The sequence below is a fragment of the Sitophilus oryzae genome, unplaced genomic scaffold (assembly GCF_002938485.1).
Source record: "Sitophilus oryzae breed Bouriz unplaced genomic scaffold, Soryzae_2.0 scaffold_179_pilon_pilon, whole genome shotgun sequence".
In the NCBI taxonomy this organism is placed as follows: Eukaryota; Metazoa; Arthropoda; class Insecta; order Coleoptera; family Curculionidae; genus Sitophilus; species Sitophilus oryzae.
The window spans coordinates 6,149,819-6,173,003 of NW_022146501.1; the positions used below are offsets into that span (position 1 = coordinate 6,149,819).

The following is a 23,185-nucleotide window of genomic DNA, read 5'->3' on the forward strand; positions in this document are numbered from 1 at the left end:
GACAGTTAATCGTATCCAACTTCAGGCTTGTTATGACGCGTGCGTAGCCATCTTTTCCGGACGTTCGTTTTCGTCCGCATTTCGAGATCCCTTTGTGAAGTTTTTTCGTAATTTTCTCAAAAATAATAGCATTTAATTAACAAAAATCTTTATACGAATTGAGCAGTGCCCTGACTGCGTACGTCGAGGCGAGTTTTGTACAGTTTAACGAAACGTAAGTGTCTCCTTTTAGTGTTAAGTTTTTGGTGTATTGATTTTACAGTTCGACGATAGACAAATATGGACTCGAACGCCGATGTCTCGACAAACCCGCTGGCAGTATTCGAGACGTCGCGAATTATTTCGTTGAATTTTCCGTCGAATTTCGGCCATAATCGTTGGAAAAATCGCGGAAATCCGATTGGGGAACATGTTTCCGTAGCGACGTTACGTAAAAATGAAAAACTTTTACCGTTCCTTTCATTACGTGCGACACGCCCCGCTTGGCAACGATGGACGTCGCAGCGGCATCGTCATTGCCAAAAGTTTTCGGCATGTTTTGCACCCCTTATCAGGGAAGCTCGAAATCGAAACGTCGCGCCGTGTTATTCTTTTTTCGTCGCAGAAAAATGAATGAAAAGGTTTTCCTTTCTGACAGGGTTCAGATCAGACGATGATGAATCTACGTAAACTATTTGGTTTTTGATTTGATTGATATCCTCTCGTCGAGTTTACGCTAAAAAATAACGTCGGTACACCCGTCGCAGGGTGTGTAAACGTTCAATGTCGATGTTCTGTATTTTCGTAAAAAATATGGTGTATGTAAGACGAATATCGTCGGTAAACCCTTCGCAGGGTTTGTAATCGTCGATGGTTTGTATTTACGCAAGAAATAACGCGTATGGACCTTTTTGGTCTTCGTTTAATACGATTTTCGGTACTTCGTGACAAGAGAAGAGTTGTTAAATTGGTTGGATAAGTATACAAAGCACTTAACAGGTTACTATGAATACTTTGGTATATTATTATTTGGTTTCATTGAAATAGACATTTTTGTTGTCAAATGCAATCTAGAAACATCAATTATTGCATTGTATAGTTTGTCCATTGAGAGAATTTGACAGTCGCAGCTGTTGTGTCAGTTTAATTAATTTGAAATTTTAAAAATGGTCTATTATCTGACAAATGGATCTTCATTCTGCCTATAAATATATAATATACCTATAATAACAATTAGGTATTTTGAACTTCTAGTTCAGAAATATTTTAGTACTAGGCAGAATAGCTTTGAGGCATATTAGACTAAAATAAAAACGTGGGGCCCATTAACTATTGCTGTAATACTTTCTTCTATACTAAGTGTGGATTGCATCAACTTACTATAATCGTAACTGGAGATTTTGACAATCAATAACCAGCCATATGCTTTGCCATAGGTAGGATTTCAGAGGGGCCCCACGTTTTTATTTTAGTCTAATATGCCTAAAAGCTATTCTGCCTAGTACTAAAATATTTCTGAACTAGAAGTTCAAAATACCTAATTGTTATTATTATTTTCTAGTTTTCAGTGCATATAAGATAAAACCGTTTAACTTAAAAGTTTTTTTACCGATTTTTTATTTCCTAGCCATTTGTCAGGCTGTAGATTCAGTAAATTTCCATAGTCCTGTCTAGGGAAAGAATTTTACAGTGACAGCTGTCTGACTTTTTTCGTCATTTATCGTTTGTCAAAAAAATATATTCTCTCTCTGGCCCAACTATGTTATACACTTAATCTATGGTACTTTTTAATATTTTTTACATGTAGTACTATTGAGGTTTCATCATGGTGGCCCGGCTAAGTACTTTAGACCATTGTTTTTTGGTACTATCGCATTTTACGGCCATACAAACATTTCATCACAGACACGTCTTTTAAGGGATTTTTTGCCCTGAATCGCGATAACGCGGAAAATATTCGAAACGTTTTTCGGGCTAGTGATGTCAATGGATTTCACCAAGAAAATTTTATAGAGAAAATTTCCACATATGGCCTGTGTTTTCGCACTATTTGATTCGATGGATTGAGGTATTTGTTTCAGTAATTTTTTGGGTGAAATATATTACACTATTGAGTATATTACCACCATTTTTTATGCAGTGTGATCTTTAACTATACAACTAATAATACAGGGTGTTTCAAAATATATCTCTGGTGGAGAAATACCTGATGTAAAAATAAGATTTATTTTTTATATCAATATAGAGGACCTAGAACCTATTCTGCTTTGTTTCGCAGCTACTATATGGTTAGTCTTCATTTTTTTTTCGATTTATTATGATTTTCTTCCAAGCGCTTTTAGCAGTTTAAATGAAATTTTGAGGGTAAAACTTGTCGACATATTCACAAGGGAAATACATACCGGATGCGTCTCAAAAGTGGCTCACCCCTATAACTTTTTTATTTTTTCAGTTAAAAAAACGAGATTTGGTATGTTAGTATATGACATAAATCAGGATTGATTGACGTATTCAATTGTTTTCGGTCACTTCCTGTTTCACCGGAAATCACTACAACTTTTGATTTTTAAAAAGCACCCTCGGTATTTTTTTACCTTATTCGATAGAAAATAACACTCTGAATTGAATGACAGATAATATTTCAACTTTTGAAATTTTCGCATATGGTTTATTTGAAATTATAACTTGCGGTTCGTAACGAAAATTTGACTCGAAATACCAAGTGTGTGGTATCAAATTATTCATAAAAAAATGCTTTTTCCAAATATGCTAATGAGCCACCCTCATTCCATTTGAAAAAATTGAGATATGATTAAAAATACGATTTGAGCATTTTCTAACTGGCCAGGACAAGACACTAAAAACATTAGACGATCAAATTTATTTTTCCAAGGCTCCTAGATTAAGAATTAGTGGTTTTAACATAGCCTTGGCACTCTAGATTGAATTTTAAAATACGATTTTTTATTAAGCGAGAATGTCAAAGGTGACATATGATATGTCATTCTGTTCAGAATGCCATTTTCTATCGAATAAAGTCAAAAAATACCGAGGGTACCATTTAAAAATCAAAAGTTGTAGTCATTTCCGGTGAAACAGGAAGTGACCAAAAACAATTGAATACCGTCAATCAATCCTAATTTATGTCATAATATACCAACATACCAATTCTCAATTTTTTAACTGAAAAGATAAAAAAATTATAGGGGTGAGCCACTTGTGAGACGCACCCGGTATACCGAGTGCGCCTCAAAAGTGGCTCACGCCTATAACTTTTTTATTTTTTCGTATAAAAAAACGAGATTTGGTAGGTATGTTAGTACCGTATGATCGAATAAAAACGGCGTCAGCGATGGCTATGAAATCACAATCGATGACATTTCCCATATAAATTACATATAAAATGACAGCGATCTTCATTTCATAGCCATCGCTGACGCCGTTTTTATTCGATCATACCGTATATGACATAAATTAGGATTTATTGACATATTCAATTGTTTTCGATCACTTCCTGTTTCACCCTGTTACAATGCCAATTAAAAGTTGTCTTTTGATATTTTGTTAATTTCGGTCTACTTGATGAGATAAACGCAATTTTGCACAAGCACTTAGAGAAAAATTATAATAAATCGAAAAAAAAATGAAGACTTGATTCCTTACAGCTACGAAACAAAGCAGAATCGGACCTATGTCGATATAAAAAATAAGTCTTATTTTTACCTCGAGACCTCGAGATTGAACGCTGGCACATCTTTTTTTGAAACACCCGGTATAAATAATTTTTAGTTAAAAGTTTTTTAACTCGGAATTTGTATTTCATTGTCTGTCAAAGTTTGTCTAGTTAAAGTAACAACTCTGTATACTATACAAACCTCCAATATCTATGGAATTTTGGACATTAAAAACATTTTTTTATTTTACTTGTCATAGAGTATCCAATGTCCAAAATTTCTTATTTTATAAAATTTTATAATACATTTTCTACAATATATTGGGGAAAAATTATGTGATAAGCGCTATATTTCATTGGAATATTTATGTAATTTTGTAAATATTTGGTGGGATTATAATCCTACAATGTATTAAATTATGTAAGGGATTAAAAACATTGTTGTTGTTTAAAATTAGTTATTTGAATGACAATAAGAAATATTTTTAATCAATTTGAATACAATAATACAATGTAGTTTCAACTAATCTTTGATTTTATCATATACATATTTACTACTAATTTGAGAGAATTTTTGAAAGATTCTTGATGTTCAAAATATACAAATGGGATTATTTAAAAGAATATGTTGAATGCTTGGTTTCTTGTATTTTGACCTTCTTTATCATTTCAATATTTTTTTATTCTACTTGCCATAGTGTGTCATAATCGTTGACTATTTAACTATCCGTAGAGATAGAATCAATATTAATTTAGTTTGGAGATTGCAGTAATTTTTACAGTAATTCATTTTTGTATTTAAAACGTATCGAAGTTTTAAAACTGCAAATTATTGATGCTTTTTAACTATAGTTTGTCCAACGAGATGATCCATGACAATGACAGTTGTGTCTGTCGTTTTCCTTTACAGGTAAATGGTTTTATCTGTCATTTTCTTTGGATTTCGTCTGTCGAAATCTTCCCTAGCTCGTTGGACACACTTTAGAACTGTAATAGATAGTTATGTAAAATTAAGGTTGATTTTCATGCATCCGTTGATACGATGATTCGACGGCGCCCTTATTGGTCATAGCGTTTTCGCGTCACTTTTCATCCGTAAATTTTTTACTCCAGCCCGTTAACGGAGAAAGATCGTAGGATAACTGACGTTTTGACACTTTTTTGACAAATTTAATCTGACCTTAATAAAAAAATATAATAGTACAAGAGCTAGCAACGTCGGGAAAACGAGAATTTTAAGAAAGCTGGTTCTTTAATATACATATCTTTTGCTATGCTCTCTTGACCAAAGTGCGGGCCCTTTGGCTGCCGCGCCGGTAGACTACTGCGCATCACATCTGTACAGGATATCCCATTTTCGTGTATTTTATCGGATTTCTCGTTTATGAGTAGGGATACAATGATGCGATTTTCACATTACTTTGCTACATTTTTATGAAACTAAATATGCTACAGATATGATTGTCCTAGCCCCCTTAGTTCCTGAAATACAGGGCGAATTTGTGATGCGCAGTAGTAAACAGATGTTGAATAATAATATGATGCGCAGTAGTGAACGCAACGTCTACTGGCAGCCAGACGGTCTGCACTCTGTTCAGGAGAGGATAATAAAAGATATATTAAAAACCCAGCTTTCTTAAAATGCTCTCTCGAAAACGTTGCTAGCTCCAGACTATAAGTAAAACAGCGAAATCGTTATGGAAATTAAAATATAAAATGACACCAATCACAGGCAAATCGTACATCCGATGAACGGAGGCATGAAAATGAAATAAATTTAAAAACTGCGTTATTTTCTAACCAATAGAAGTCTTTAAAATCAACCAACGAAGTTAATATCGTATCGTCGGATAACGGATGCATGAAAGTCAAGCTTATGGAAACCCTACACAATATTTACATGGTGTTACAAAAAGTTCTCAACAAAGGAAAAAATACAATAATTAATAAATGGTTTTATCTCTATTTTTTGCTCTTGGAGATTAAAATAACGTGGTCAAAATACAATAAGCCATTTATGCAACATGCCCTGATATAGTTTGGCTGTATTTAATTTTCTCGGACTGAAATTTTATAGCTTTCGCAAAAATGTCGTCGCGCCGTAAGAGTCGAAGCAAAGAAAGGAAAAATGTCGCGCCCAAGCTGCGAATGGACAATAAACCCAACGCCATGCGAATCACAGGTAGCTCTAAATATTCCAAGAAAATTCCTTACAGCTAGTAGCATTAAACGTATTTTGTTTTTACCTGATATCACAGCTAAAATTCGATAGCAGCTGGTTATTTTGTAATGGCTTTCCTTCGTAATAATTAACTAGTAACTCTTCCGAAACTGCTTTGATATAAGTAGAGGGCGCCACCTATATATTTTTTTACTGGTTTGAAGAGAATAACTTTTCGTCCGTACCTGTATAAAACTACTGAGTAAAAAATATACATTTACGGCATTTTTTACGTAAAAAATGTCTCTTGGTAAAAATGGCTACGAGTAATGGTTCTCGAGATATTTGGAATATATATAATAATACCTGTCATCATTGACATACATAAATTAAATATGTTGACTAAATAGTTATTAGACTGAAATCATAAACTTGAAATGATTTTATCTATTTTATCATCATTTTTTTGAACAAAAATTTATGATTAATTTCAAACAATAAAAAAATTCCCAAATTTATCATTTCAGTTAAATAACCAAAGATATTTAAACTCGGGAGATACAACGATCCATTCATAAAATGCTCTAAAACTTCATCACACATTGGTTTGCGAAAATTAACGAGTGCGAAAGAGAATGGACAAAGAAGGGAATAGGGTATCGGTGCTACGGCAACAATGTAGTTGTTTACAAAGATTAGACGGTTGAGGTCGTTAATTTCCAGTGGCGTGCAGATTGACCGACAGTATTTTAAGAAAATTAAAAAAATAAAACATCAATATTTGAGTGTGTTAATATAAGTTGCAAAACCCGCCCCAAACACCTTGTTTCGAGATAATAAGCAAAAACAGTTTTAGCAAATGTTTCAAGCGTTAATTTACAAAAAAACGTGTCCATTGAGGGGAATCATTGTTTTGTATCTCGTTTTTCGAGAAATAAAAATGAATATTTAATATTTCAACAGAAAAAACACAAAAATAATTCAGATAAGGCGGATTTTGTTGAACCCTGGTCTCAATATCAATACAGAATTTTTTTTATAGAAAAATGTAATTATTTAATAAATATAGTATGGGTATAAATAACTATATGTATAACAAGGAAAAAACTTACAAAAAGTCAGCAAAGTTCTATTTTTCGGTACACCTCAGTTGTCGATAGAATAACTACAAAGGGGCGAACCGAAGTAGGTACCTAGATTAGAGTTTATTCTTATAAGATAAGAAAGAACGTTCAATATATAAAGAAAAAAATCAAGTTCAAAAATAAAAGTTCCGTTAACGGTTTATAGAACTTATTCTTAAATTAAATTATTCTTAATTTATTGGTAACCATTTGGTATTATAAACCAAAAAATAAAGGTAATATTTAAAAATATGCTCTTTATTATTTTCGGTACTTTACTACTCGTAGCGATTTTGATCAAGAGACATTTTTTACGTAAAAAATTACGGAAATGTACATTTTTTCACTCAGTAGTTTTATACAGGTATGGACGAAAAGTTATTAGTCTTCAAAACTGTTAAAACACATGTAGGTGGCGCCCCCTACAAATAGGAGTCATATTGACATAAAAATCAAATTTCTCATGTCAAAAAACTCCCAGACATCAATTTTCATCCAAATATTGACGTTACTTGAGAAATTATTTGGGAAAAATTGAAATAAACATGAAACTTCTACACCCTGTATCTCCGAAACTAAGCCCTTTAGGACATACATTTTTACGAAGTTTTTTACTTATTTTTATCTGCAAAATATGCTGCCGATGTTTCCGGGATACAGTTCGGACCACCCTGTATACAGGGTGTTACTTAATGGCATACTAATAGTTAAGGGGATGCTTCTTGCGTCTATTCTAAGAAAAACACTTCTTATGAATGTACTTCGTAGGTATCTTAACTTTTTAGATACAGGGTGGTAAATTTTTTTAAGAAAGTTTTTTTCATAGAGTAGTAGGTTCAAGGTAGTAGGTTTTAATACGTCCAAGAATCGCCCCTTTAAATATTAGCATGTCATTAAAGAACACCCTATATAGATATAGTTTCTGGAGAGGAATTTTGTAATAAGTATACGGGTCATATTGTATAGGGTGGCTCATTAATGGTGAGTCACGTGACTCGCGAATTCGTCCAGAGATATAACCAGCTGATATAGAGCAATAGCTGCGCCTCAATACTTTATTTTTCTCGTTTTGACTGATGTTGAGCATTTGTGTATTCGAAGATCCGAGCTTGCCGGCAGGAAGACGTAGGGAGATCGACAACGTGATGAAGAAGGCCAGAGCGCAGAATTCGCCCTCTTCCGGAGCTTTCTGGGACAAGAAGCTGTTAGAGGTTGAAGCCAAGGATCCTAACAGGTTAAGATTATCTTATTTATTATTATATTTAGATTAGATTACATTAGAATTTTGAGGTGGCTACTGACCCGATCGACTGCTATCTATTGAAGTTCTCTACTGATCTCTAGGTTACATTCTCAAGTCCTATCATTTTCAAAAAAATCTCTCTATATTGCCATTTTTCAGTGGCTTATCATTGCCTAGTACAAAGAACCACACATTTGACATGCTATTATGCAGTTATTGCTTATAGTTTCTGCTTATTTATGCAATTATGTAAGAAATATTTGTTTATTTAGTACTTATAATAAGCCTTTCCAAATAGTAAGTCACAATAATTTTTCTGCGGAAATGCATAATTTTAAATTTTTCAACTTGAGAATAGCTGAAACCAATTACATAAAAACGCATTTCTATTTTTCATTCTTGTTTAGAAATTGTTTTTTATTCTTGTTTTTTTTAAACATAGACACGTAAAAAATCTTCGGAGTGTACCATTTTCATTTATTGATAAAATATTGTAAAATGTAGCAAGATTTGAAAAGTACTCGGCAATTGGACTTCGTCAACAGACGCGTTTTAGCTTACAGCGTGTTTTGATTGCTTTGGTTAGGTTTGTTTTGATTTGGTTTGTTGGTTCATTTTTTATTATTTTCGTTTTTTTTTCTATTATACGATTAGGTTTATACCTACATAAGAAAGATGTTTAGAATGTACAGCAGTAACACGTTTTCATGTAACTGATTTCAGTTAGTAAAAAAAGAATGATGTATTTACACAGAGAATTTTTTATGATTTTATGTTTGGAGAGGCTTCTATATACTCGATGTTTTGTTGTTTTTTTATAAGCGACTTCAAGTAAAAAAAACTTCATCCTTAAATTATAATTAAAAAATATAACTGTTTAAAATTAGTGTTACAAATGACAAAAAAGCTAACCATACCCATTTTTCACTTCCAGATGGAGTCACTCCGGCTACAAGTCGCTCTACATCGACGGTTCCTCCTCGCCGCCCTCCTCCCGCCGCTCCCGCTCGCGTTCTTTCACGGACCGGCGCGGTTCGCCGCCCCCGCGTCGCGCTCTCGGCCGTTCCCCGCGTCGTCGCTCGCCGCCCGCGCCCAGGGGAGCACGCAGTCCTCGAAGTCCGCCCGCGCGCGCACGATCTCCGCCCTCGAGGAGGGCGCTGTCGCCACCGGCCGGGTATAGAGGAGGCGGAGGGAGGCCAAGGACGCCGCCGTCGCCTAGGAGAGGGTGAGTTATTGTTTGAGTTAGATTGGTTTGGAGAAACGGGGTCTTATCAAACGTACAAGCGCCGGAACGGCAATAAAACGTGTAAAAAAAGATAGCTCTGCAAATTTCATCACCTTTAATCTTTCTACATATGAGCCGTTCACTGCATTAATCGATTGGCTCCACTTTTGAAAAATCATAAATTTAAGGTTTTTCAAAACTTTATATTTTTATAAAAAAATTTCCGAACATTAAAGGCTAGGTACTACCATGAAACGATAATAGTATATCGATGTTGTATATTTGTATCTCCATATTTTGTCGATTTCGGTTATGAGATAAACGCAATTTTATTAATTTGCGTATAATAAGGAAAAGACGAAAGAATACTCTGTAACCTTCTTTGCTGCACGTTTTGTTGTACTCGGGACTATTTTTATTAGTAAATCAAACTTTCTTAAGATATATTTTACGTTTTAGTGGCAGGTGCGGTAGAAGATCTGCTTCAGCGAGTAGTTTAAGCAGCTGTTCTGATGATTCTTGCTCAGTATGCTCCCCAAAAACTAGACGTCGTTCAAGGTAAGTCTCCTAATTAGGAAAATTGTTTTAATCAATTTATCATTAGTATACAAGATACTAGGATTTCTGGAATCGGAGCTGTTTTTCGGAATTATTTTTTTTTATTTAATATATTGTTACGGATTCCGTGGGTCCACTAATTTAAACTAACGATAAAATACTACACACAGTTTATACTGATTGCAACACACAATTAACTATTTATAAAATCCTTCGCCAAACTGTCACGATTCACAATTTAACCGTATTTTCCAAACTTCAAACTGGCTCAACTGCCGAACCCGGGCTTTTTATATATCCTACAGGCTGTTTCTGGAACGTTCAAAAATTATCTGTAATTTTAGGTAATTTTCAATACCCTTCTGCCATCTACCAGTAAATTCTGCTGCCTAGATAGAACTCGTTTTTCTACTTGGCTAAGAGATGGCGTCTCAATCAATTTCGTACACATTGCAGTTATTCACTTCTCCGACAGATGTCGCCACACACACCTTGACAATATATAAATTATTTTGCAGATCACGGTCATTCTCGCCACCTCCGCGTCCTTCCGCCTCGAGCGGCATGCGCAAACCGCCCGCGCCTAAAGCCGGAGCTTCTCGCCAGCGGCCACCGTCCCCGTCGCCGTCTCCGCCTCCTAGAAGAATGCCACGCCCCATGACCCCGCCCGTCGCCAAGAAAATGCCACGCCCCATGGTGAATTCGGCCAGCGATAGGCCGACGGATCCTAGGACGCGGCCGCCGCCGCCTAGACCGATGCCGAAACCGGGCGTGGCGAAAGGCGGGGAAAAGGGGAGTGGTTCCAGTCAAGCGGTGAGTATTACGCGCCTTTGCCTGTTGGTTAAATAATTTCTACGTGCATGATTCTCAGCCTATAGGAATACGGACATAAAAAATCAATGTTGTCTAGTTTAACTCTACAAAAGCAAATTTAAATTAAAACAAATTATGGTTCAAAAAATGTTAGCAAATTACGTCCATTCATTGATGCCAATTTTTTTCCATTTATTCCATTTTAGTCATCATCAAAAAATCGTTAAAAAATTAAACATACAGGGTTCGGTAATAGTGCGTCGGGCATCTGTAGCTCCTAGAAATTGAGAAAAAAAAACTTCCAAATAACCACACTAACCAATCCGCCAAATAACTAAACCAATCTAACCAAAAAGAGTGAAACAAATGCAATAAGATCACGCTATAAGCAAAAAAAAAAATATATATATATATATATATATATATATATAAGTATTGGTCGGCGTGAGATTTGAACCACGGACCATTCGCTCATGAAGCGATAGCCTCAGCCACGGAGCCACAGATGCTCTTGTAAAATGCTTATAGCTAGGCATTACTTTCCGCCATATACATATCAAATAGTTAAGTCATGCTTTAGTTAATATTATATATGCTTTCCGCCGACATGAATGACGTCACAATATCTATTAACGGCATTTTAGTAGGCTACCGTTTAACGGCTGTTTAAGTACATCGTTTTATTATTTTCATTGTTTTTCTTAGCCATTACTAGGACGAATTAAAAAAGAAGGCGTGCCAAGAAGAAAACGTCCTGGATCTCCAGCAGCTGGAGACTCTTCTGGATCAGAAGACAGTGGAATATCTGCCTCAGTTCCTATCGTAGCAACAACCACCATGACATTATCAGAAAGGTATTATTTAAAAGAAATTTAAGACAACCATATTGGTATAATGGCGTTTTTTCTTATTATTTTGCAGGTTCGGTAAAATTGCTCAGTGGTCGGCAGATAGAGAAAGAAGAGATATAGAGAACATGAGGATAACTAAGACGGGAACTAACATGAAGGTTATGGTAGAGGAGGACGAGTTTGTGTATGGAACTCCGCCACGTAGATATAGGTAAATTTTCAGTGAAAATTCACCTTTGAATAACTTTTCTCCATCGCTTTTTCTGTAATTAAGGATGATAATTTTTCACATCTATGTAACCTAACCTCACTTTTTATATGTTTTAAGGGAGTTTTTCATTAAGAACTTGTACTGTTATAATCCCTGGTCTTGGTCTTACAATAATAAATTGTAGTCGAAAGATTATATGACAAGACTATAGACGCTTATTCTGGCATCTTACTGACAAATTTTTATTGCAGTTTGTCACCCGTACCTGCTGGTCACTATCCAGACGAACTGCTTCCGTCAGGGCCTCCTAGAATGGCCGCATGGGACGATGTTCGAGTACGGTATCAATATTATAAAGACTTAGGTAAGTGAATTAGTAATATGCAGCTCAGTAGAAAGATATGGCAAAGTCCAGTACCGACACAATTCCGCGATTAGCGCAGACGTTATTTTGACATTTACGTTTGGCTGATTTAGAGTTAAGGATGCTTCACGCTATACCGTAACGGATCCGAGCCGTGCGTCGGTGAAGACACGGCCAAACAATGTCAAGTGTTCTTTACACATATACATTCATGTCAGGCCGAGCACGATCCGAGCTTCGCCGGAACTCATCCGTGCCCCGTCCCAGAAATGTCGGCGTACATTTTTTTCTCGGATTCGCTCCATTCCCGCCACGTTGCGGAAAGCATGATTGTACTTTTCCTGGTGCCCCGACTGCAATCTGCAGTTATGATATAAACAAAGTACACTTTTTATCATGTCTGTAGTAAGTATTAGTGAATCTTACAGCAGTATTTGACGACAGGGTATGCGTAAAACTTGAGAATGAAAGGATGTAATGAACAAGATAGATCCTTCATCTTTTCCTTTGAGCAGGTGTTTCCCCTGCAGGTGTTGTTCTTTATTCATCAACTGCAATTGGTACCAATTCCAATTGCGAGAACTTTGGCATTGTTCGTATTAAATCTTCCTGTGTCTATGGGGCTGTGTTTTCTAATATACTCGGAACTAATACGAACCCCGTTATCACCTCGGTATTGCATATACAGAAGGATCGGACGTGGCTCGGTGTCTACTTCACGGAACGTGCCCGGCTCGGGCGCGGTCCGGTGTACTGTGAATCATCCTTTATGGCACCACGAAATAGCGTTGATTGATTTTCGAAGTCCGTCAATCTGTAAACTCGACCTTATGCCGGCCTTGTGGTCGAAATGATTGCTCTGCTCTCTAGTAGACACAAGGTTGTTGGTTCGATTCCAGTCTGGGGCATGGGTGTTGCTATGTGATCGCCTATTTCAAAAATTACAGCTTACTTCTTATTTTATTGCTTTATTTAAAAAATTACAGCTTATTCTGTCTATATGTCTTTTTTTTACTCTGTTATTTTTTACGTAGGATACTTAAGAGACTTGTCCTTGGAGGACTACGTTAAGTGGGAAGAATGGTGGTACAAGTACCAGGACTGGTTAGCGAACGAAAGACACTACGAACACTGGTTATCAACGCACGGAAATTCGGGCAGACGAAGAAAGAAGAGGCTACCGGCTAGTCAGAGACTAGGAACGTAAAATGAAGACAATTTTGGTCGGTAACACGTCAAACGTCCGAGATATCTTAATTTTAGTCCATAGGTTAGGGTACAGATACAGTGCAAACAAACCTTGGGTGCTAAGATAAACGTTTATATCGTACATTGTTTAACAGCGCTGTCAGATGAAGCGGAGCGTCTTTGTCGATTTTTTTAAGTTAGCCGTCAGACGAAAACCTCCGGACCATGTAAAATTGTTCATGCAAACTCATGGTACTTGCTCGAAGTCGCGGACGGTCCGCTCCATCTGAATGCACTATAAAAAGGCTAAAGAAGGAGTATATTAACAAAAATGATTCCTGTTGAACAGACTAAAATATTTGACCCAGCTTGGTTTTTTTATTCATTGGTACCGTATGATGAAAAGTACGTCACAGTATAGCTTCATTCAGAACCTCGCAATTAGTGGAATAAATTAGTGGTTTCAATTACACTTTATACTTTTTAGTTTACGATCATTCACAATGTCTAAAAAACACAATTAAAATTAATAGAATATCCTAGCAACAGCTTGCGGTAGTCTGTTGTATTCATAGAGAAAGCAAATATTTCAAGCAACTTTTAATTTCTAACCAAAATTTTTCTTGACGGGTGTGCCAAAAAAAAGGCCCAAAAGACATTCCTCGCAAATTTTGAAGTATAATTAGTAGAAAAGTCAAAAGTTTGTTAACTTTTTCCACTAATTGAAAATTACTACCACTAATTATGACGTTTTGAATGCTTACATTAAACTTAGGTGAACAAACTTCTACGCTAATTGAAACTACTAATTTATTCCACTGATTTCGAGGTTCTGAATGAAGCTTAAATATATAAAAAGGGACAGCACGCCAACAGTTCAGCAAAAACATGGTTTTATGTATATCTTGTGTACATATTAAGCCAAGTGCGCTGTAATTCATATATCTAATCTAGTTCGAGCTTTACTAAGTCTGGCAATTGCTGTCCTCCTTTCACGCAGTTGAGCAGCTCCGAACTGTTCAAGAACGCGATACTCTCCCTCCATTCATTTGAGTCATAAAGTTCAGAATCGTTCCGCGTCGTATGGAGGCACCAGGTTATCGCGCACAGCTCCTTTCAGAACCGTTCTCGAGTAGCCCCAGGGCGTAAAGCCCGGAACTCGAAGTTCGCAAATGGAGGACAGCAAATGAAATACTTTAAAGGGCTTCAAATAACTTGGGATTAACTGTCAAATAACTTATTGATTAACATAATAAAAAGCTCAGACTAAAATGCCATTCTTCCAAGACTACTGTAACCATATTTTCATCCATCACGACATATTGTCCCATTAATATCTACGGGGCGTTAAATTATTTCTTTATTATTATTATTTTTTAATTCAACATTAAAATTATAGATTTAAAGAGAACGATAATTGACAGAAAATACCACGCATTGTGTTTGTATCTTTCCAAAAATCGGCGTGATCTTATGTAATTTTACAATTTATATAATAATTAATTTTTAAGAACGTTTAAAGTTACAGCGCTTTCAGATGGAACGGACCGTCCGTCGTGTTTTTTTCAAGATAGCCGTCGGACGGAGCATACGCGCCCATGTGAAATTGTTCATATAAACTCATGGTATTTGCTCGAAGTCGCGGACGCTCCGCTCCATCTGAAAGCGTTGATAAGCAAAGGCAAAATCTCAGACATTGATTTAATTTTAACATTTTTTTATTATGCTATATCTTTAACTTTAATTTATTTTTATTGAATCGCTATACTTTTTACAGGATATTGTAAAAAATATATTTATCGATACAATCGATCATGATGGTGTATTAAATAATTTAGTAATTAAGATTCGTTTCTCTGAAATGTATATAAAATAAAATGTTTATTATAAAAATCGTATACATATATGTAGTTTTTCTTTAGGCTTTCCCACAATACTGCAATAGAATTACACATAAAAAGACATGGTTTTGTACATTTTTTAATAAACATCATATCTAAAATATAAACATATCTTAAAAATAGCTTTAAAACTACAAGAGCTTATAATCTAACTCTCAAATAAAACACAAAATACTAAAATAATAAACAAAAAATAAAACAACTTAAAGTAGAGGAGAAATAAAACGAAAACAATGCTATAATTTTGATTTTAGTAAAGTCAGAAGTTTATTGGCCTTTGGTATTTATTGTATGTACATTGTTTTAACGTTACCTGTACAAAAGAAAACTAATAAAATGAATGGAAAAGTTAGGTTACAGAACTGATATAATGTTTCTAGAACACTATTTTGAGTGTTCTAAAATAAATTAAGATTATTTAAACACTATACCCGATTAAAATATTGCTGATAGTTAAGTCAACTAAATTATTTTGAACTTAAAACCCATATAACTTGTGTTAGTTCTTATACCCTGTTAAAAATATAAAGTCAATTACTAAATAGTACGATGGAATATTTATAGAAAGCTGTATCATGTTTCATGCCAGCATGAATTTATATATCAAGATCTTTCATTTTATCATTGTTTGATCACTTTTTTTTATCTTGTAACTCTGTATAAAACTTTTAGCTGTAGCAATGGAAGAATAATTTAAAGTACAAAATTGAGATACATTTAAAATAAAAACGGTACAATAAAGTTTAGGTACAGTCTATCCAATGAGTCAAAAAATGACACACAGCTGTCACTGTCATGGATCCGCTCCCTGGACAGACTTCCAGGTGGACAGGTATACTCAAAATCAAGGTTAATGTTTGAACCATACAGAGTTCAACTTAATTTCAGTGTTGTTAGTAATGTGTTTTTCATAATGATTCTTTAACCTGTTGAATGATAATCTATTATTTAAAGAACGCTCAGCGATCATTCAAAGTTAAGTCATATATTGTCGTACTCTACCACTTGATAACTAAGAGTACGTTCCACTAAACACTCATAACGTTCACGCTCATGATCGCGATTTTTCCAGTTCCACTTGCTTCCGAGCGTTATGGTGCGTTTAGACTTGAGCACGCACGCACTGATCCTCCGCGAATGCTCAAGTGTAAACGGCTGTGCGCGCATGCTCACTCTGAATCTGTCTGCGCGAGCAGCCGCGAACGTGAGCCGTGTGGTGTCGGATTTTGGTCCGTGTTCAAAGGGATTTTATATGTGCGCGAACCCTCAGTTTGCACCGGCAATTTGTTTTGTCTGCGTTCGTGCGTGCGTGTGTAATTTTTTTTCGTTTTCTTTATTAAAATTATGGAGTGGATCAATGAATTTTCGTTATTATTAATTGAAGAATATGAAAAGTTGCCTATATTATGGGATGTTAAACATTTTTTTATTATTAAAAAAATAAAAAAAACGCATGGCAAGATCTTGTAAATAAAATTAATATTGAATATGTCGATTGCTATTCTAAAATTTGTATCTTTTGTTCGTAATTTTTGATGTTATTTTAAATATTCAAAGTCGGGTCTGGTCATTCTTGTAAAGTTTTTGAACTGATCATAGCCCTCCTCAGATACTAAGTTGTTGCAGTAAATTATATCGATTTCTAAAAATTTGGGTTTGCCACCAGCGACGATGTTTTCGATTTTTATTTTCGCCAACACAATTTTTTCGCCATTATTTTCGCCAACACAACTCAGCTGTGCGCGCACAAATGGATCACTTCATTCGTCGAAAAATAAGTTTTTAATTTGAACGGAGCCGAGAGCGCGAACGAATGCCGTGCGCGCACGCTCAGCTCGTGCGTGCTCAAGTCTAAACGCACCATTACAATGATAAACTCAAGTGGAATGGGTTATGGGGCGTTTTGCGTCAATCTTGTCAACGTATGTAAATAGTAAATAATAGTCAAAATCACAGAGGAGAATTCAAAAAATCTATCTCAAAAAAAAAGAACGAGGATGGGCCCTGTACCTCCGGGCCCCCTTGTTGTTACGCCTATGCATGTCCGACGTGAACCAACGACTGTCATCAGAGGTTTTCCAATATGGCGACTTCCGTCCCCGTTTCTTCTGTAGGTGAAATATAGAAAGCCTCCTTCCTTTTTATTCTTTATTCAATGGATTTAGGTTTATAATTTTATCGACGATCATCAATCAATATCAAAATAGAAATCGATTGTGCTGTCATACAAAATCACATCACAAGCAGTTTTACTTTTACGTTGTTCTATTTCTTCTAAGTACAATGAATGATTTACTTTTTTGGAGGTCTCAAATTATAGACCATTAAAGAATATATGAAGGATCCAAAGGAAAAATATGATAAGCGCCATTTCACCGACTTTACAGGAGAGCACTGGACGGCTGGTAGTTATCAGGTTCTTGCCGTGTATTCTTTATTTTTACTAGGCATATAGCGTAGGATTTAACTTTAATATTGCCCTGCAGAGTTTATTCGTTTTCTATAAAATACTAAAATTAAGAAATTGACGCTTATCAAGTTTTTCCCCTGGATCTTTCATATGGTATAGACCTCTTTACATATGTTTTTTTTAATATTATTTGTACGATTTAGCTGGAGAAAGCTGCCACTGAAACACGATCAAAGTGAATAAATGCCGAAAAAAAAATGGAACTCGCTCAATTAATAATTTAACATCAACTGGTCTCAAACATGCTCTAAAGCGCATAATTGACTAATAATGATGACGTAACGTTGAAAAATCGCTGAAAATTCTTTACACATGTGACGTGACAACTGTCATTGCGTTAATATATAAAAAATAGGGTTAGATTATCTAAAAAATATTTTTTTTCATCAAAAAAATTGGCATTTATGAGCCTTAACCCAAAGTAACTCTTCAACTAAGGTTATGAATCAAAAATGACACTACTATTAACACTATAGCTTACCTTCTAATCCTGTAAAAAAGCTTAAATTCTAAGTTCCATATTAGCTTAAAATCTAAAGTTTAATAAACCTAACACAGCACTCGACAATCTCACTCTAGACCGACAAAAATAAAATTTTTGATTTCTGCTAATTTTGAAAATAGACTTACACATTACTCTCCTTAAGCTAATAATTGTATGTCATGCACCAGTATGTTTGTACTAATTAATTCCAGATTATTGTTTATTGTATAGAGTGATCCAAAAATTCAATATATATAAAATCCTGTTGTGTACTTTTGACAGTAACTGTATAATCTATTAATGCTTATGAGAAAATATTGATTTAATACATAAATTGTAAAATATATCAGAAAAACCTACCATGTGATCCATATCAAATTAGTTTAAAATTAATACTCTATGGTCGAAAAAAAAATGCATCATAGTACCCTTTGAAATTACTTTTTAGCCTCTGGGGTTTGCATGTGAGCGATTTTTTCGACCATATGGCACTTATTATATTTGGAAAATTTGAGGAAAACCCTGAGAATGTAAATTCTATGAATGGCCACTGCGGTGATATTTTTTAATCAAAAATATAAATTTCTGTTCAATATGATAATAAATATAATTAAGTAAGCCATGAAATCGTTTTTTTAAATTTTGTCCTTTTAGTATTTCCCTGTGTACTATAACAGACAATGGAGAATTAAAAAAAAGCAGTTTTATGGTTTACTTATTCGTATTTACGTGCATATACGTTTTTTTTTATTATGTTGAATTGGACTAAAATGTACATATAAAATACCTAATTTCTTATTTTTATTTATACAATATCTATATGAAGAGCATCGGTTGAAATGGTAACATACAATGTTTGACAGAAAGTCTGATACAAATAGGATTTTTTCTTATTGAGTTTTTAAAATAATCCATCAACAGTAGCAATTCAATTAATTCAGCATAACCTCAAAAATACCCTGTAAATAAGTGAAAAGTAAATAAGTGATTGGAATGCTCGGCTTGCCGCCAAAACTTAATTGTTTTGGGGTGCATACGTTGTACGGGATCTGGCGCTGCTCTAGCGGTTGCTAAGAACAACCGTAAACAAGAACAGAAATAATTTCACTTGCCAAAGTCAGAATCTTCAAAAATTATAGAATCTTTCAAAATTTAAACTGCCCTCATTGAAAAAAATGTCGAAAAGTGTTTACAGCATCCAATTTCAAAGTAATTATTGCTATCTTGTGAGTTTAATTTAAATTTTATTTACTCAAACCCGAGATAATTGTGAAACAGTGGCATTAAAAACTTAAAAAAAAACTGTGCGAACTACAAAAATCATCATGGATCGTGGCATAACGTCGGTTTCCAATGTTTCGTAGGTATTTCATACATATCCTTATAAAAAATAAAGTTTCTTATATGCAACACGCTGTATTTTATTTAAAAAATTAAAAGAAAATAAATTTGAATAAATATTTGGCGACATAATTCCGGAAAAAGCCGAACCGCTCCGAAATTATCAAAAGCTTTGGAGAGCGACCGTTGTACGCCAAATAGTATTTACACTGTCCTTATGGGCACTTTCCAATCTAAACTTGTTTCCTTTTTATCTATGTAAAAAGTCATATAGAATATTTCTTCCAATTTTCAAAAGTGTAAACCGTTTATTTTTTTTCTTGAAAGTTAAAATTCTTTCCTATTGTGTTAGAAGTAAGGCTAATGTTAAGATCGATGTCTTGCTCATATTCTTGAGATGAGGCCTAATGTTATTGTTAGGGCTAAGATCGGAAACATGACCTAGACAATAGTCTTTATGATATCAAAAGACACATTGGTATTTGGAGATTATGACTTTTAGTAGAGATAACTCGATAATAAAAAAAAATCCGATTTGTAACAAACTTTTTGGCAAACTATATAGATAGCTATTCTTAATTTGAAGGCGGTTTGCTGTCTCTCAACTTGAGATTTTGCATTTTGCTGACGATATCGTCGCGTACTTTGTTAGTTCTGTCCTTGAACGGGGCACCACAACAAGTATTTTCGCTTCTTGTGTACCTGATGACTTCCCTGAACTTTTTGTCGGTGCTCAGCACGTTCGGGTTGCCTATTAATATCAGCTTGGATTTGGCTCTTGTCACAGCCACATTAAACCTCTGCAAAATAATAAAAACTGATGATAGTCGCATACTAAGGGCTGGCAAAGGTCAGTCTTGGGTCGAGATTTTCGTCTGTAAGAAGAGTACGATGCGTTTATAATGTACTGAACAAAGAGAGAACAGTAAAAACGTTGCCAAACGTATGAAATAAACCGAGAAACTGTGCACATTGCTACGTGGAAGGGGATATAGATATGCGTACAGCTTCACGATTTAATTACGTGTCGTGATAATTTATTTGTTTACTTATTAACGAGTCGTAATTTTCCCTACAGCTTGTAAATTTTTAAGTGCAAGTTAGAAACACTTGCACTTTTGGTAAAAATAAGTGGAATTGAGTTGGTGTTCGACAGTGGTCGCGCTATTAGTACTCTGAATTCTGCTATATTTTTTTCGCAGACAGTATGTTAAAAATCTTTATAAATAAAAACAAGCCTATCGAATTTTTCTTATTTAAACATCTTGTAAAAGATCTAACATATCTAATGATATGGTATATGTTTTATCTAGTTATATTTCCGAAAAAAAACTTATAGAAATTATATTCGCTAATTTCTATAAGTTTTTTTATTTATATTATTAAGTTTTTTTATACGGAGATACAGAATACAGCTGTATTCTGTATCTCCGTTAATTGTGGCAACGCCGCAAAAACTCAGCGTACAAACACCGCCGCATTTTTCTCTCTCCAAATTTATAAGCGATTCACTTCTACACATGTAAATACCGACCCAAGAACGAAGCTTGCCAACGCGGTATGTAGTAACGCGTGCATACCTTATCATCTTTGACGAAACCCAGTTTGTACTTTTTATCAACCAAAAGCAGATCTTCTTGCGCTCGTACGGTTGACATTATTATGACGCGTTTCTCTCTGCCTTGGAAGGCTTCTGTGGTTCCCACGTCGATTTGATCAAAACCGTGACGAGCTAGAGTATCTCGAATTTTGTACACCTAAAAATTAGGAGTTTTTTTAGAATATTTAGACTCAATTGTGATCTTTCGGGAGTCTATGATTTTGACTATATCTATGATAGTAGATATCTAGGTAAGAAACATACCTGTCTGATATAAGGTGTTACTACTCCAATTTCATCGGGATTTACCCTGTGTTCGGACTTGTCGAACTTGAGTGAAACTAAAGCTTGGACGAATTTCAGCACCAACAGGATTTCTCGTTCGTTGAAATAGCTGGAAATGGAAATAAAACAAACTTATAGTATAAAAAAGCTGTGGGCAAACTATGAAATCTAGAGATATCCTCATTAACACCAAAAACACTCAGTAATTACATAAGCCCAAGTTAAATTGACATGATAGTATATGACAGATAAGGGGAAAACAACGATATCTATTTTATAGGAATTTTTAAAAAGTAAAGTAAAGATTTCAGTTAACGTCTCCTTTTTGCTGCCAGGGCTAATCTGGACGGGGCCTACTTTGTTTAAGCGGAATCCGAACCGCGGTCCTCGGCCATATCATGGTCAATGGCCTACCGACTTGGCAAATGTTTAAATCGACTCTTACTCACGAGATATCCGATCTCATCCGGTCTCGAACCGGCGTGAATGAGCAATGTGTGTCAATAGATTTTACACTTTTGCCTTTTTTGGACGACGGAACAGCACGATACAGAGTTTCGAACCGGTCACCCGTCCATCCACTAGTATCGCCTTACGTCGCTTAACTTCGGTGTTCTAATGGGAACCGGTGTTTCGATGTAGCTAGGCCGTTGCCCAATATAGGAACTTTTAAGTAAAGTAATAGCAAAACAATTTCCGATGCACGTGATCAACTTTGCGATGGCTATAGCGCTGCCAAATTGTGATGGATTTATGAGGTAAATCTTAATGTAAAATTGAGAAACAATATATTTATTATATCATTTTTTAAAGATTTCTATGTTTTATTTTTAATTTAATAATTAATATTTTAGTAATTAATTTATTTATTAACAGTAGTTACTAACACTCACGGTACAAATATTTAAATTAAAGGCTGCAGCTACTCGCTACAAATCGAAATAAGTAGAAATAACTTTGAAAGTGGTATAACGGTACTACCAAATTAATTTTAATACTTTAAACTAACAATCAAACTTACTTCTCTGACTTCAGTCAAGGTTGTTCAAAATAGTTTAGCAGGAAAGCAAGATGCTGTTTCCTTCGACTGTTTAAATGCTTTGGCATATTTTCAAGACACAATTTCAACAAATGCAATACAAAAACACATTTTTCTTAAAAGATCTGCGTGACCAACATGGCGATAATAAAAATCGCTTTAAACTAATTTTTGCACCTTTAATCTAAATAAAATATCTGTTACAATCATTTGCTCTATAAACTAAAATGAGGAGCTGCTCGGTATCTTAAATTATAAGTACAGAATGTAGAATGAGTAAGAGGGGGGAGGGGGTTAATCACTGCGACCTTAAAGAGATCTATTGTGTTCCCCTTCCTTGAGTCATGTCACAATCTATAATCCATCATACCCCTGTTGTAGAGGGGACAGGGTATTTCCCATCCTCCTCTGCCAACAGTTCTTTCTCCGACGGTACACACCCTTCAACGGTTGGAGTTTTGCCCTCCGTGCCGCTCTTCACAGTCGAGGAGCTTGCCTCCGGCTGAGGAACCCGTGTGGTGGAGGCTCGAGGATCTGTCTCCATTTTCTCCACCTCTTTCACTTGGTCTCTCCTTAGACCTGATACTGGTGTTGTCCAGTATCTATAATAGAGGATATGTGCCTCTTCCTCTATTGCCTCCTTGGATTTGACTCGCCAACTCGATGTTCTTACAT

At 35.1% G+C, this 23,185-nt stretch overlaps 2 protein-coding genes across 5 annotated transcripts in view; one reads left to right on the forward strand and one right to left on the reverse strand.

The window, feature by feature from the left end:
* The first annotated feature begins 57 nt into the window (after nucleotides 1-57).
* Nucleotides 58-13,411, forward strand: LOC115882722 (serine/arginine repetitive matrix protein 1). Of its 4 annotated transcripts, none has more exons than XM_030900947.1 (10): nucleotides 58-214; nucleotides 5,730-5,834; nucleotides 8,039-8,171; nucleotides 9,115-9,405; nucleotides 9,865-9,963; nucleotides 10,482-10,776; nucleotides 11,482-11,630; nucleotides 11,698-11,838; nucleotides 12,090-12,202; nucleotides 13,237-13,411. In XM_030900947.1, the coding sequence occupies exons 2-10, from the start codon at nucleotides 5,741-5,743 to the stop codon at nucleotides 13,407-13,409; spliced, it is 1,488 nt and encodes a 495-aa protein (XP_030756807.1). In that variant the 5' UTR covers nucleotides 58-214; nucleotides 5,730-5,740; the 3' UTR covers nucleotides 13,410-13,411. The 4 variants fall into 4 exon arrangements, with proteins under 4 accessions (XP_030756807.1, XP_030756809.1, XP_030756806.1 ...); XM_030900946.1 differs by lacking the exon at nucleotides 58-214 and adding an exon at nucleotides 1,555-2,047; XM_030900949.1 differs by lacking the exon at nucleotides 5,730-5,834.
* Nucleotides 13,412-18,648: 5,237 nt separating this feature from the next.
* LOC115882721 (RNA helicase Mov10l1-like) overlaps nucleotides 18,649-23,185 on the reverse strand; it is a 57,184-nt gene continuing 52,647 nt past the window's right edge. Inside the window, exons 18-20 of the mRNA XM_030900945.1 lie at nucleotides 21,451-21,580; nucleotides 21,167-21,343; nucleotides 18,649-20,386 (exon numbers count right to left, since the gene is read on the reverse strand). Coding sequence (XP_030756805.1) covers nucleotides 20,162-20,386; nucleotides 21,167-21,343; nucleotides 21,451-21,580 — 532 coding nt within the window. The 3' untranslated portion in view covers nucleotides 18,649-20,161. The remainder of the gene's footprint in view (nucleotides 20,387-21,166; nucleotides 21,344-21,450; nucleotides 21,581-23,185) is intronic.

What these genes read in the sequence shown, in the direction of transcription:
- LOC115882722 (XM_030900947.1), top strand. Translation starts at nt 5,741, where the DNA reads ATGTCGTCGCGCCGTAAGAGTCGAAGCAAAGAAAGGAAAAATGTCGCG. An exon ending in GAAGCCAAGGATCCTAACAG is followed by an intron (nt 8,172 to 9,114) that starts GTTAAGATTATC and finishes TTTCACTTCCAG; the next exon opens with ATGGAGTCACTCCGGCTACA. An exon ending in ACCATGACATTATCAGAAAG is followed by an intron (nt 11,631 to 11,697) that starts GTATTATTTAAA and finishes ATTATTTTGCAG; the next exon opens with GTTCGGTAAAATTGCTCAGT.